Source organism: Terrapene carolina, unplaced genomic scaffold, assembly GCF_002925995.2.
Source record: "Terrapene carolina triunguis isolate 2854851 unplaced genomic scaffold, T_m_triunguis-2.0 Scaffold210, whole genome shotgun sequence".
Lineage (NCBI taxonomy): Eukaryota > Metazoa > Chordata > Testudines > Emydidae > Terrapene > Terrapene triunguis.
In genome coordinates, this window is record NW_020664561.1 from 49,792,064 (window position 1) to 49,806,193 (window position 14,130).

At 45.8% G+C, this 14,130-nt stretch overlaps 1 protein-coding gene across 1 annotated transcript in view; it reads right to left on the bottom strand.

Annotated features, from left to right (window-relative positions):
- The window catches only part of LOC112115978 (interleukin-23 receptor), a 65,478-nt gene that overhangs the window by 8,615 nt on the left and 42,733 nt on the right, over positions 1-14,130 (bottom strand). Inside the window, 4 exon segments of the mRNA XM_026655646.1 lie at positions 2,427-2,528; positions 4,940-5,137; positions 6,090-6,306; positions 8,394-8,476. Of these exon segments, the coding sequence (XP_026511431.1) occupies positions 2,427-2,528; positions 4,940-5,137; positions 6,090-6,306; positions 8,394-8,476 (600 nt within the window).

Genomic DNA, 14,130 nt, shown 5'->3' on the forward strand with positions numbered 1-14,130 from the left:
AAAATGTCTTGTTTAACCAAGACTTTGACAAAAAAGGAAGACTGCCAAACTCAGAGACTGTACCAGATTTCTTCTTCTTCTCTGGACCTTCTCCACAACTGTTATATAAGATGAAATGTACGTGTCACGATATCACTGCTGTGTCAACTGTCAAATTATTTCATACAATTGTCTTGGTACGAGTTTCAGTGCAGTCTTTGATCTGACCTGACATTCAGGCTGACATTATGGTTTATAATCAAAGGTGGGAATGTGACTAATTCACAAAAGAAGAAGAAAAACTATTCACTTGTTTTTGCCCCAGTGTGATTCACATCTATATTACCTATTTTCCCAATGGACTTGAAATAGCTTTGACGTATTTATGAGCTTCCTAAATCAACTGTTAACAGAGACAAACTCATTTAGCTAAGTGCTTTAGAGTAATTACAAAAAATCTCTTGGATAACTGGGGTTGTGGATGATGGGGATAAATTATATAGCTATATAACATATATCATTTACCCCAGTCATTTATATATGTAATGTTATTTCTCCCTAATATATATATAATATATGTCACCCATGCCTTTGTCACCTTGGATTACTCTACAAGGGAACGCAGATTTAAATATTCAATAGCTGCAGCAAGTGCAGAATTCACCAGCCCAGTTATTAAGTTGTATTTCTCATGACTAGCACATATTTGATTTCACATATGTGGCTTAAAATCACAATATAAATATTGATATGTTCTAACTCAACCAGAAGATATGGGCTTGATGCAGGAATTATCAGGTGATATTCTATGGCCTGTGTAATGCAGAAGGTCATACTACATACTAGATGGTCCTTTCTGGCCTTAAATCCTATGAATATATTAACTCAGCTGTACCGATAACACTCTATACTTAGCTCCTGTAGTGTCTTCAGCAGTGCAGCAAACATCACCCTAAGCTATGTCTTGTTGAGAGTTCAAGATTTAGTGTCTTGCTTATATTGATCCTTTTTTTTTTTTTTTCCCTCACAAGGAGTAGATGGAATATCTGTAGCCTGGTTAGTTTCTATGGGAACCTTGTCTGCTGATGTAGTAACTAGATCACCACATTGGAGACAATCAATTTGTCTTTGAGGAAGGACAACGCTGAAAACAATGATCAAATAACTTTGAGTATATACTCAAGGTCATGCCTCCTTGGTGGAAAACATTGGCAGGACGGCCCCTGAGAAAAATCCTGGCCAGAAACATAGCCAGTTTGTCTTAGTACAGCTTCATGGTAGCTCATCTGGGAAATCTATTCAGAGCAGCATGAAAAATGATTTTGTGGCTTTATGGGAAAAAACACATATGTTGTCCTTGTCTCCAGTTATGGGTACAGTAGCTTTTCTTTACTGAAGAAAACAGCCAGTAGAATTCTGATGGCCTCCAAAAGTGTGTCTCTATTGATCCAGAACAAAAGATCAGGTTTGGGCTTTGTGTACATTACAAATTGCATGAGTCCAAGCCAGGAGAAAACAGGACCCTTTCCCTTTGGACTGGGTGTGAAAGTATGTGAAGTAGCTGTAGGAGAGGGAAATACTTGTGTTCTCCCATATTGTTCTGAAGATCCCTGATTGGCTATTGGCTTGTCCCAGTGTGCCATTTCAGCTGGTGGTCTGGCCAAGGATCAGTTGCACAGAACATCTCAATTAATTTTGTACGTCTGGCTCCCAAACAGAACAGAGGCCAAAACAATGCTAGAGGCCACTCAATTATCCTACAAGGGAGACAGGGGCATTCAGAATACTGGAGGTTATGCAAAGCTTTCTCTTATTTTTCTATATTTAGACCACATAGGGCCTGGCCCTGGACCTACACAGCTGCTTCTCCAGGGGAGGTTAAGAAGGATCACTGCTTCGCCATTTTCTCCCCATAAAAATGATGGTGTTTCCCCGCATTGCATGGGCTTTAATTGTCAAATGTGCCCCCAAAAGAAGCAAAATTTGTCCTCTTCCATTACAAAGTGAAAATTCTCCCCATGAACAAATCTGCAGATTCTCATGAAAATTCACAAACACATCAGTATTTGTACCATTTTGAAAAGTGAAAATTGATTCCCTTGAGCATCAGCTTTAATTATATTGTGTCCCATGATGAGCTGCAAACTACATTATACCCACACAAAGGCAAAGTGCAACTGTATTGGCAAGGTCCCTGCTAGTGGTATTCTGGTATCCAAAAAAACCCTGCCTTCTTTTAAACTCCTTCTAAAGTTCTGCTTTTCTCTATAGTTCAAGGAAGGCGGGAGAAAATTGATAGGTTTAGCCATAGTTTATAAAATCAAGTAGCTCTACAAAATTGCCAAATCATGGAAAGACCTGGGGGAAGACTGTTTTCCATAAAACTGAACACTGAAATGTTACTTCCATCCCAGCACGCAGTGACTTTACCATAAGAGTACACTTACCTAAATCCACCAGATAAAGTTGGCCAGGACATGGCTTGCTTATTCCATCTTGATACACTGCATATACTGAAATGTTCATGTGAATTCCTTCTGTGAGGTCTCCTGAAACGAATGTTAATTTTATTTAAAATTTCTGTGCAAGTTAAAGTTAAAACTGCAGAAAATTTTAATGGGATATTTAAAGAAAGTGAAAAGAGGCCTGGTCTGACTATATGGGAGCAGGAAGTACTAAGAATGCTTAAATTCTATTCCCATTACTCAGACTGACTATCCAGCTTGGTCAGATTTTTTTTTTTTTTTTTTGGGGGGGGTGGTGAGAGTGGGAGGGTCGTGGTGGAAAACTTCGGGTTTTTTTGCAGTGAAAATTCAACTACTGAACGATACACTCTGGGCTCTCCTTTTGGAGAGGGGAAGCAGTGCATCATGGGTGTCCTTGGCACTGTGCATCATGGGAAGATGTAGTCTGGGTGGGAAGCCTAGCCCATGGAGGACAATGGAGACGTGAGGCAACTGAACAACACTTCCCATGAGGCACTGCCTGCAGCAGCATGGCCAAACCTAAATATTTTGGGGGTTTGGCTGAAATATTTCCATTTTCGGGGCTTTTAAAACTAATTAATGTATTTATATATTAATTTTTGACAAAAAATTCAAATTTTCTTGGAAACTTCTCTCTGCTTCCCCATCTCTAATGGAAGAGCACTCATTAACATTGCAGTGAAGATTAATTAGTTAATGTCTGTAAAGTGCTTTGAAGATGAAAAGCCCTGTGGATATTTGACACCACAGTGACTGGTGGTTTTAAAAAATGCTAGAAAGAGAAGCGTATTATTAAAACCTTCAGAAGGAAATTGCAGTTTAATACATATTGAATATAGCTAACTTATGTATGACAGATCTGTTCTGATACATAACACTGGAGACAATTGTGTTGTGAGAGAATTTGGGTATCAAACTTTTCACCAGTAATAAAACTATAGACCCAAATTTCCTGAACCTGTATTGCTGCAGATTTAGCAAAATGAATGCATTTGTACATATGTGCCATAGCAAATTTTATAATCTCTGTGGTGACACATGGTTTATCAGATGGAAGAATTAATTGTATGTCAGTTACAGTGAGGCTTTGTTTTCTGCACTGTACATTCCACTGTAAAGACCATATTCGTTAACAGTTTATGGAAGGGATTTTAGTTTCATATTCATTTACATGTCTTACTTGTAAAGTAACATGGCATCCAATGAGAAGGTGACTACAAAGGATGTGTTCATTTTTTATTATACAGTTGTATTTATTATGATGAAAGCAGCTACCAGTTTTCACTTGAATTTGGTTTCTCACATTTTCCTCATAATATATCAGTACAGAATCTTTTTTCCAACTAATATGGTTAACTGGAGATTCATCCTAGGCTAAATTGCTACACTGCCCAGGAATACAGATCCCATTATATGCAATTCACCAAGCCTATGACAACTGATTTTACGGGAGTAAAATGCCAATGATCACATGGAAATGTGGGGACCAGGAACACTTTGCTGACAAGATCTGCAGTCAACATAACGGAGAGACATGGTGGGGGAGGGTAATATCTTTTATTGGACCAACAGAAGTTGATGATGGTAAAAGAAACAAGCTTTTGAGCTACATCGGGCTCTTCTTCTGAAGCTTGTCTCTTTCACCAATAGAAGTTGGTCCAATAAAAGACGTTACTTCGCCCACCTTGTCTCTCTCTCATATCCTGGGATCAAGATGGTTACAATAACGCTGCATTCAGCATAATGGGACACATGCCACAATCCTTATTTTGCTGGATGCTTGACCTCAGTGGGAATTTTGCCTGAGTAAAGCCTGCAGGTTTTGTCCCCTACAATTGTTCAGCAACAATAACTGCAGAAGACAGTTGCTGCCTCACATATTACTGCCTCTGCTCCTGTATTTTCACTCTTTATAGACACATTTCCATATGTACCGCTCTTCCCTGCCCACGTATGACTTCACTACTTCCCACAATCTAGCCAAGTTTCATGTCTTCTCCCTCTTTGTGACTTGGTCTCTCCTTTCACAGAGCATCCTACATTTAGAACAGCCTCCCAATTAATTTCCATGTTTCCTGCCCCAACCTCTTTCAGACCACGTAACTCCTCCCTCCTGCCAATCTACTACAAACATCCACCTGCTCTCCTTTGTCATATTTGTACACCTCTACCTCGATATAACACGAATTCGGATATAACATGGTAAAGCAGTGCTCCGGGGGGTGGGGGGCGCAGGGCTGCGCCCTCTGGTGGATCAAAGCAAGTTCAATATAACGCGGTAAGATTTTTTGGCTTCTGAGGACAGCGTTATATCGAGGTAGAGGTGTACTGTTAAAAGTACCAGAGACCTGGGGCTCAATTTAAATTCACAGTTCCTTTGTTTTCTTTTGTTGTATTTTGAGCTACAAGGCCTTGTGTACATCTATAGCACTATACAGAAAGTAGATAGCAAAAAGACTGTTACCATATCTTACCCTCTATATATGTAAATGTATCCTGGCTGGGGACTTTCTTCCATAAAAAATCGTGTTGCTGGTTATGCTGAGCTGCAAAAATCCATTCAACTATGAACCACAGAACTGATCTTCCAATGTATTTAGGCAGCTCCCAGTTGACAGATACTCCTCTGTGGTCATCATGGCTAATCTGCATGTTGATGGGGGATAGGAAATCTGCAAACAGAGGTAGGAGGAGTGATATGACTAAGGTGGGCTGGATCCTTCCAGTCATAGGAAGGCCCATTAAATGGCCCATTCTGCACAGGGAAACTGCCCATGCTCTGAAATAATTTAAGAAATGATCTTGAAATCAAAGAAAGAGATTTTACACAGACATTTGGAGCATTTTATATATTAAAGGCCTATTGTTGAGTTTATCGCACCTTTTCTCTCTCTGAAAATCTGTACCTGTTGCTTTTTACAAGAAACACCTCTGATTCTTCTAATAGAGAGACTCAAGAACAATCAGATTTTTCCACTTTATTTACCTAATGCACTTTCTATTTAGTCATTTTCACTATATAATCCCTTTCACTTGCAGTGTCTGTGGGACTTTCCCCCGTTGCTGAATGCAAGAAACATTTTAGAAAACAGGAAAATGTGGTTGTGGAAAACCACAGTCATTGGCCTGGGGAATCTGAGGCAGATGTAGACCCTGAAACTACTTCTAATTCCCTGTTGTTGTTGTTTGTTTTAAATGACAAGATGTAAAGGTGAAACTGTGCCTTTATTGGAAATGAAAGGGGTTATTTTCACTAAGGTCCTGTGAACATAGGGAAATTGCCCACGTTCTGAGACTGCTTTCAAGACCTAATTAAGCAGCACAGTTGTGTCAGCTGGTGCCAGCCAATGCAGACAGCCCAAAACTTATTTTTAAAGCTATTGTTGAACAATGTCAGAGAGGAACATTTGAAATATATGGCTGCTTATTTATTGTCTCCAGGGCACACAGTCTGGCATCTTCTGGAGAGCACTAAGTTCATTTATAAAAAGAAGTGGGATTGGAGCAGAATTTCCAGAGGGTTTTCTCCAATTTAAAGCAATAAACAGAAGATTTTTTTTTCTTTCCAGTTCTGACAAAACCAGATTTCAGTTAAAGCTAATGATGATGTGTGCATAATCTTACCGTTAAAATTACTGTGCTCTTGGGTCACTGTTATACTGGCTGGCATGGAACTTCCCTTTGAATTATATGCAGTCACATGGATGGTGCGCATTGCTGGGGAAACCAGAACTTTGCATTGTGTGTCTGATGTGTTACATAAGTTAACCATTTCTCCCCGGCTTTCATGGAACACAGTATAACCCAGAATTCTTCCTCTGGCATCTTTTGGAGCGAGAGGCTGAAAACAATGAAAAAATAAATGCCCTTATAGAACAGTGTGTTATTTGCTGCCACTGGGGAACACATTCCTCGGTTCACCATCCCCACGCATAGTGCTCCGCATGAAATTGTAACTATGTGCCAAGAGTATTGTTAATTGACAGAGGATCTCAAAGGACTGGAGTGAGACTCATCAATTTAGCATGCAGAATACTCTGGAACAATTTCTCCTAAAGGAATAGGTACAAACAAATTTTGCCTTAAGTTTATACAGGCATGTCATCGTCTTTGTCCTCTTTCTTCCCTCAAAAAAACTGGCTGGTTACTGCTTGTACAAGAAAAACATCACTTTTCCTTGTAGCTTTGAGCTCCCATATAACCAGGATGTGGAACACTCCCAGATGAGCCACAAAACTAAAATCTCTTCCCTCCCCTTCTTCCTGAGCCCATAACTGTGCAGGGGAGCCACCCTCACCCCCCTTATGGGGTATCAGGATCCAGGGGTGTCTCTCCTCTTCTCCTCCCTCCCCCCCACCATGTGGGCTTGGGAGAAAGATGCAAAGACCAGCAAGCCAGAGGGGCAGAAGCAGCCAAAGCAGGGACCTTAGTCCTTTTTGGAGAACTTTCTACCATTTCAACAGGACTTTCTCTGCCCTTTGGTGACTGGCTGCTTACTACAACCATCACCCTCTCCCTCCCTCATAGGGTATGTCTATACTGCAATTAGACACCCACAGCTGGCAGGGGCGGTGAGTTGTATGGGCCCGTGGTGCCTGTGCTCCAGGAATATTCAGGGCCCGGGGGCCTGGCATCACCAATGTTCAGGGATGGGTCTCTCCCCCGGCCCCACCTGCTGCCCCTGCACACCTCCCCCGAAGCGTCTCCCAGCCCCACCTACCGCCTCCAGGCGATTTAAAAGGGCTCCCTGGCCGCCACCACCAGCAGTGCAGCAAGGCTAAGGCGGCTTCCTGCCCAGCCTCACTCCGCGCCACTCCCGGAAGTGGTCAGAACGGCCCTACAGCCCCAGGGGGTGTGTGTCTCCGCACGCTGCCCCCCCCCCGAGTGCTGACTCCGCAGCTCCCATTGGCTGGGAACTGTGGCCAATGGGAGCTGCAGGGGTGCTGCCTGTGGGCAGCGGCGTGCGGAGACCCCCACGGCTGCCCCGCCTAGGAGCCGCTGCCAGAGGGGTATGTGGGTTGCTTTCGGGAGCTGCCCGAGGTAAGTGCCACACCCCTCACCCTCTCCCGCACCCCAACCTCCTGCCCCAGCCCAAAGCCCGCACCCAAACTCCCTCCCAGAGCCTGCACCCCTCACCCCCTCCCACAGCCCAAACCACTGCCCCAGCCCAGAGCCGGCACCCCAAACCCCCTCTTGCAACCAAACTCCCTCCCAGAGCCTGCACCCCTCACCCCTCCCACACCCCAACTCCCTGCCCCAGCCCAAAGCCCGCACCCAAACTCCCTCCCAGAGCCTTAGGCAGGTGGGTGGGGGTGGGAGGGTGGGGGTGGGGGGGAGACTTGGACCTGTTCTGGGCACCACCAAAAATTATACAAACCTGCCGCCCCGACAGCTGGCCCGGGCTGGCTGACTTGGGCTTGGGCTGTTTCATTGCAGTGTCAGCGTCTGGGCTCAGGGTGGGGCCTGGGCTCTAGGACCCTGTGGTCTACACTGCAATGAAACAGCCCCACAGCCCAAGCTAGCTGGCAGTGTAGACGACTACCAATAGTCTCTTCATCCCAGCTTCACTCCTCTTACCTTCTTCTCCCTCCCCCTGTCTGTCAGTGTCCCCTCTCCCTTCTACTTCGCTGATATCCTAACCCTCCTCCCCCAGAAAAGTAGGGGCACTAACATGCTGTTTGCTGCCATCACACTGCTCCTGCTGCTGCTGTATTCTGCCCCTACCCCACCCTGTGTCTCTTTTGTCTATTTAGATTGTACGCTCTTCAGGACAGGGACTGGTTTTTTTGTTCTGCGTCCATACAACACCTAGGGCAACAGGGTCCTGGCCCATGACTGGGGCTCTTAGATGCTACAGTAATACAGGTGATAATAATAATAAATGGTATTTTAGAATCCCATGTGGCTTGAAAAAGAACATGGCATTACCTTTATCAAGACCATCACTTCTTGGCTACCGTTCGTGTATACTGGACCCATAACCCTCCACACATCCAGGATTTTAGAAGGTGCTGCAATCAAAAGAAGTACAGTAACTGAATCGGTGATTTCTGGTATTAATATTTAAATGAACAAGGTAATGGCCATGATTTGGTATGTGACTTAGTTCAGTATTAAAATCAAATGAAATGGCGTCAGTAAGTATTTTCAAAGCACCCCCTTGGGGGCATTCTGAGACACAGGCTCTGGGAGATACATTTCTATAAACTTTTTAATAATAATTAAGAACTGAGCTTCCTTTAGTTTAGCTCCTTAAGACAGCAGGGAAGGAGTTGATGATGCCTGCCTGGTCTCAGAGACCTGCTGGTACATAGCTCTGCCACTATACAAAGGGAAACAACCCAACTCGGTAGAGTTATTTCTTATTACACCTCTACCTCGATATAACGCTGTCCTCGGGAGCCAAAAAATCTTACCGCGTTATACGTGAAACCGCGTTATATTGAACTTGCTTTGATCCACTGGCGTGTGCAGCCCCCCCCCCCCCCCCGGAGCACTGCTTCACTGCGTTATAACTGAATTCGTGTTATATCGGGTCGCGTTATATCGAGGTAGAGGTGTACTATTCTTTCCATTGGTAGTTTGTTCTAGTGATTAATCACCGTCATTGTTTAAAATCTGTGCCTAATTTCTTATTTGTCTGACTTCAGTTTCCCACCATTGGTTCTTGTTTAGCCTTTCTCCACTAAATTAAAGTATTTTCTCCTCGTTAAAGAATGTTGTCATCACAAAGTACTTGTAGGCTGTAATCAAGTCACTTCTCACTCTTTTTGATAAGCTAAACAGTTTGAGATTATCCAGACCTTGCATCATTTCTGTGGCTCTCTTCTGTATCCTCTCCAATTTTTCAACATCCTGATTAAAATGTGGACACCAGAACTGTACACAATATTCCAGTACCAGACTCACCAATGCCATATACAGAGGTAAAATTGCCTCCTTATTCTTACTCATACTTACAGATCCAGGGATCACATTAGCCCTTTTTGCCATGTTATCGCACTGGGAGCTCATGTTCAGTTGTTTTGTCCCCTAAATCCTTCTCAGAGTCACTGCTTTCTAGGATACAGCCCCCGGTTGGTGTGGCTTGCATTCCTTGTTCCTAGATGTGTATTGTAACTTTGCACTTGACTACCTTAAAATGCATTTTCTTTGAAAGGGCCTGTGATGGGGTGTCTACCCCACACAGGACTGGAAGGTGTTCAGATGGCCAGACAGGCCAATTAACTCCACGGACTGCACCTGGAGGAGGAGCCAGGGAGCAGGGGATTGACAGGGAACAGATGCTGGGCAGGAATAGGTGGGACTTCCATAAAGCCTGGGAGCATACAGCAGAAGGGGGAAGAAGTCTCCAGTTGCTCCCTGGGAGAAGGGAGGTGTGTCTGGGGCTAGAGACAAGTAGCATAGTTACTCCCTGGGAAGAGGGCTGTGGCGTGGCAAGCCCAGAGAAGGGGGGAGAGCCAGAGAGGTAGGCAAGGCTCAGGGCAAAGAGCAGTGAGGTATGGGGTAAGTCAAACCTTGGCTGCTGCTGAGAAGGCCCTTGAGCCAGAACCTGGAGTAGAGGGTGGACCCGGGTCGCCCTACCAGCCGCTGACAAAGTGGCACCGGTGGGGCAGTGAGCAGGAAGACTGCCTGAGCCAATTTGCCAAGAGGGACTTTAATAGTCTGGAAGGTGGGAACATGTTTGGTGACCCAGACGGAGGGCCGAGTCACAAAGAGGAGGCTAGTATCAGAGGGGTAGCTGTGTTAGTCTGTATCCACCAAAACAATGAGAAGTCCGGTGGCACCTTAAAGCAGGGCTTTGGAGCGGAGCCTGGAGCTGGAGCGCGGAGCAGCTCCGGAGCAGTGGAGCTGCAGGTTTTTGCCTGGAGCTGGAGTGGAGCCGGAGCACAGCTCCAAAGCCCTGCCTTAAAGACTAACAGATTTATTTGGTCATAAAACTACAATACCCACCTGGGGAAGTGAGGAAACAGATTGACAGAGCGAGACGGGTACCCAGAAGTCACCAACTACAGGACAGGCCCAACAAGGAAAATAACAGAACACCACTGGCCATCACGTACAGCCCCCAGCTAAAACCTCTCCAGCGCATCATCAACGATCTACAATCTATCCTGGAAAACGATCCCTCACTCTCACAGACCTGGGGAGACAGGCCAGTCCTCGCTTACAGACAGCCCCCAAACCTGAAGCAAATACTCACCAGCAACTACACACCACACCACAGAAACACTAACCCAGGAACCAATCCCTGTAACAAACCCCATTGCCTACTCTGTCCCCATATTTACTCCAGTGACACCATCATAGGACTCAACCACATCAGCCACACCATCAGGGTCTCGTTCACCTGCACGTCTACTAATGTTATATATGCCATCATGTGCCAGCAATGCCCCTCTGCCATGTACATTGGCCAAACCGGAGTCCCCACAAAAAAGAATAAATGGACACAAATCAGACATCGGGAATGGTAATATACAAAAGCCAGTAGGAGAACACTTCAATTTTCCTGGACATTCAATAACAGATTTAAAAGTAGCCATTTAAAAGAGCGGCGAACAGCAGAGGCTAACAGAGGGAGTTTGCCTGGGATCTGTCCGAGAGGAGGTACACTAAGTGCTGCATTGGGGGGCTGTGTTGGTGAGTATCTGAGTGTCTGTTGCTGGGACAGTTTGTCAGTTTGACCGTGTGCTTGATTGCTTGCTTGTTTGTTTGAAAAGTGTGAATTGGGAGTGCTTTGTTCCAGGTGGGCCTTGAGTGGGCCTGACTGGTATATAAGGGCAGTCAGCAGCGAACCAGCTGAGCAGCGAACAGCAGAGGCTAACAGAGGGAGTTCGCCTGGGGAGAGCTCACTGAGGCTTTCATCTGCAGGTTTCTCTGAGTAGTTCCTGCAACAGCTGAGGAAGCTCTTAAGAGGAAGGTGATATGGAAGGTGAGCGATCAGCTGTTGTAACCTGCACAGGTTGTGCCATGTTTGTCTTTCTTCCACAGGACAGAAGTGACTTTGTCTGTACAAAGTGCAAGCTGGTCTCCATACTGGAAGAGAAGGTTCGAGGTCTGGAGAAACAAGTATCAACTCTGCGTTGCATAAGGGAAAATGAAGATTTCCTGGACAGACGTCAGGAGATGCTTCTACGGCCACAATGTTCTGAAGATTCAAAGTAGGCGCAGCAGGGACAGAAGGATGGTGAAGAAGTTTGGCAGCATGTGACCTCCAGAAGGAGAAAGAGGAGCGTCCATGTACCAGCAAAGGAGATACAGGTGAGCAATCGTTTCCATGTTCTCTCTACAGGTACTAATGCGGAGAGTGGACTAGATGACCCATCTGAGGGAAGGGAGCAGAAGGAGACTCCACCGATTGGCAGGCAAAAGATGCACTGTCCTAGGGATGGGGGTTCCACGACCACCACTACCAAGAGGAGGAGGAGGGTGGTGGTGGTCAGGGACTCCCTCCTCAGGGGGACTGAGTCCTCTATCTGCCGCCCTGACCGGGAAAACCGAGAGGTCTGCTGCTTGCCAGGAGCTAGGATACACGATGTGACGGAGAGACTGCCGAGACTCATCAAGCCCTCGGATCGCTAGCCCTTCCTGCTTCTCCACGTGGGCACCAATGATACTGCCAAGAATCACCTTGAGCGGATCACTGCAGACTACGTGGTTCTGGGAAGAAGGATAAAGGAGTTTGAGGCGCAAGTGGTGTTCTCGTCCATCCTCCCTGTGCAAGGAAAAGGCCTGGGTAGAGACCGTCGAATTGTGGAAGTCAACAAATGGCTACGCAGGTGGTGTTGGAGAGACGGCTTTGGATTCTTTGACCATGGGATGGTGTTCCAAGAAGGAGGAGTGCTAGGCAGAGACGGGCTCCACCTAACGAAGAGAGGGAAGAGCATCTTCGCAAGCAGGCTGGCTAACCTAGTGAGGAGGGCTTTAAACTAGGTTCACCGGGGGAAGGAGACCAAAGCCCTGAGGTAAGTGGGGAAATGGGATCCTGGGAGGAGGCACAAGCAGGAGAGCGCAAGAGGGGAGGACTCCTGTCTCATACTGAGAAAGAGGGATGATCGATGAGTTATCTTAAGTGCCTATACACAAATGCAAGAAGCCTGGGAAGCAAGCAGGGAGAACTGGAAGTCCTGGCACAGTCAGGGAACTATGATGCGATTGGAATAACAGAGACTTGGTGGGATAACTCACATGACTGGAGTACTGTCATGGATGGATATAAACTGTTCAGGAAGGACAGGCAGGGCAGAAAAGGTGGGGGAGTTGCGTTGTATGTAAGAGAGGAGTATGACTGCTCAGAGCTCTGGTATGAAACTGCAGAAAAACCTGAGAGTCTCTGGATAAAGTTGAGAAGTGTGAGCAACAAGGGTGATGTCGTGGTCGGAGTCTGCTATAGACCACCAGACCAGGGGGATGAGGTGGATGAGGCTTTCTTCTGGCAACTAGCAGAAGTTGCTAGATCGCAGGCCCTGGTTCTCATGGGAGACTTTAATCACCTTGATATCTGCTGGGAGAGCAATACAGCGGTGCACAGACAATCCAGGAAGTTTTTGGAAAGTGTAGGGGACAATTTCCTGGTGCAAGTGCTGGAGGAACCAACTAGGGGCAGAACTTTTCTTGACCTGCTGCTCACAAACAGGGAAGAATTAGTAGGGGAAGCAAAAGTGGATGGGAACCTGGGAGGCAGTGACCATGAGATGGTCGAGTTCAGGATCCTGACACAAGGAAGAGAAAGGAAAGCAGCAGAATACGGACCCTGGACTTCAGAAAAGCAGACTTTGACTCCCTCAGGGAACAGATGGGCAGGATCCCCTGGGAGAATAACATGAAGGGCAAAGGGGTCCAGGAGAGCTGGCTGTATTTTAAAGAATCCTTATTGCAGTTGCAGGAACAAACCATCCCGATGTGTAGAAAGAATAGTAAATATGGCAGGCGACCAGCTTGGCTAAACAGTGAAATCCTTGCTGATCTTAAACGCAAAAAAGAAGCTTACAAGAAGTGGAAGATTGGACAAATGACCAGGGAGGAGTATAAAAATATTGCTCAGGCATGCAGGAGTGAAATCAGGAAGGCCAAATCACACTTGGAGTTGCAGCTAGCAAGAGATGTTAAGAGTAACAAGAAGGGTTTCTTCAGGTATGTTAGCAACAAGAAGAAAGTCAATGAAAGTGTGGGCCCCTTACTGAATGAGGGAGGCAACCTAGTGACCGAGGATGTGGAAAAAGCTAATGTACTCAATGATTTTTTTGCCTCTGTCTTCACGAACAAGGTCAGCTCCCAGACTGCTGCACTGGGCAGCACAGTATGGGGAGAAGGTGACCAGCCCTCTGTGGAGAAAGAAGTGGTTCGGGACTATTTAGAAAAACTGGATGTGTACAAGTCCATGGGGCCGGATGCGCTGCATCCGAGGGTGCTAAAGGAGTTGGCGGATGAGATTGCAGAGCCATTAGCCGCCATTTTTGAAAACTCATGGCGATCGGGGGAGGTCCCAGATGACTGGAAAAAGGCTAATGTAGTGCCCATCTTTAAAAAAGGGAAGAAGGAGGATCAGGGGAACTACAGGCCAGTCAGCCTCACCTCAGTCCTGGAAAAATCATGGAGCAGGTCCTCAAGGAATCAATTATGAAACACTTAGAGGAGAGGAAAGTGATCAGGAACAGTCAGC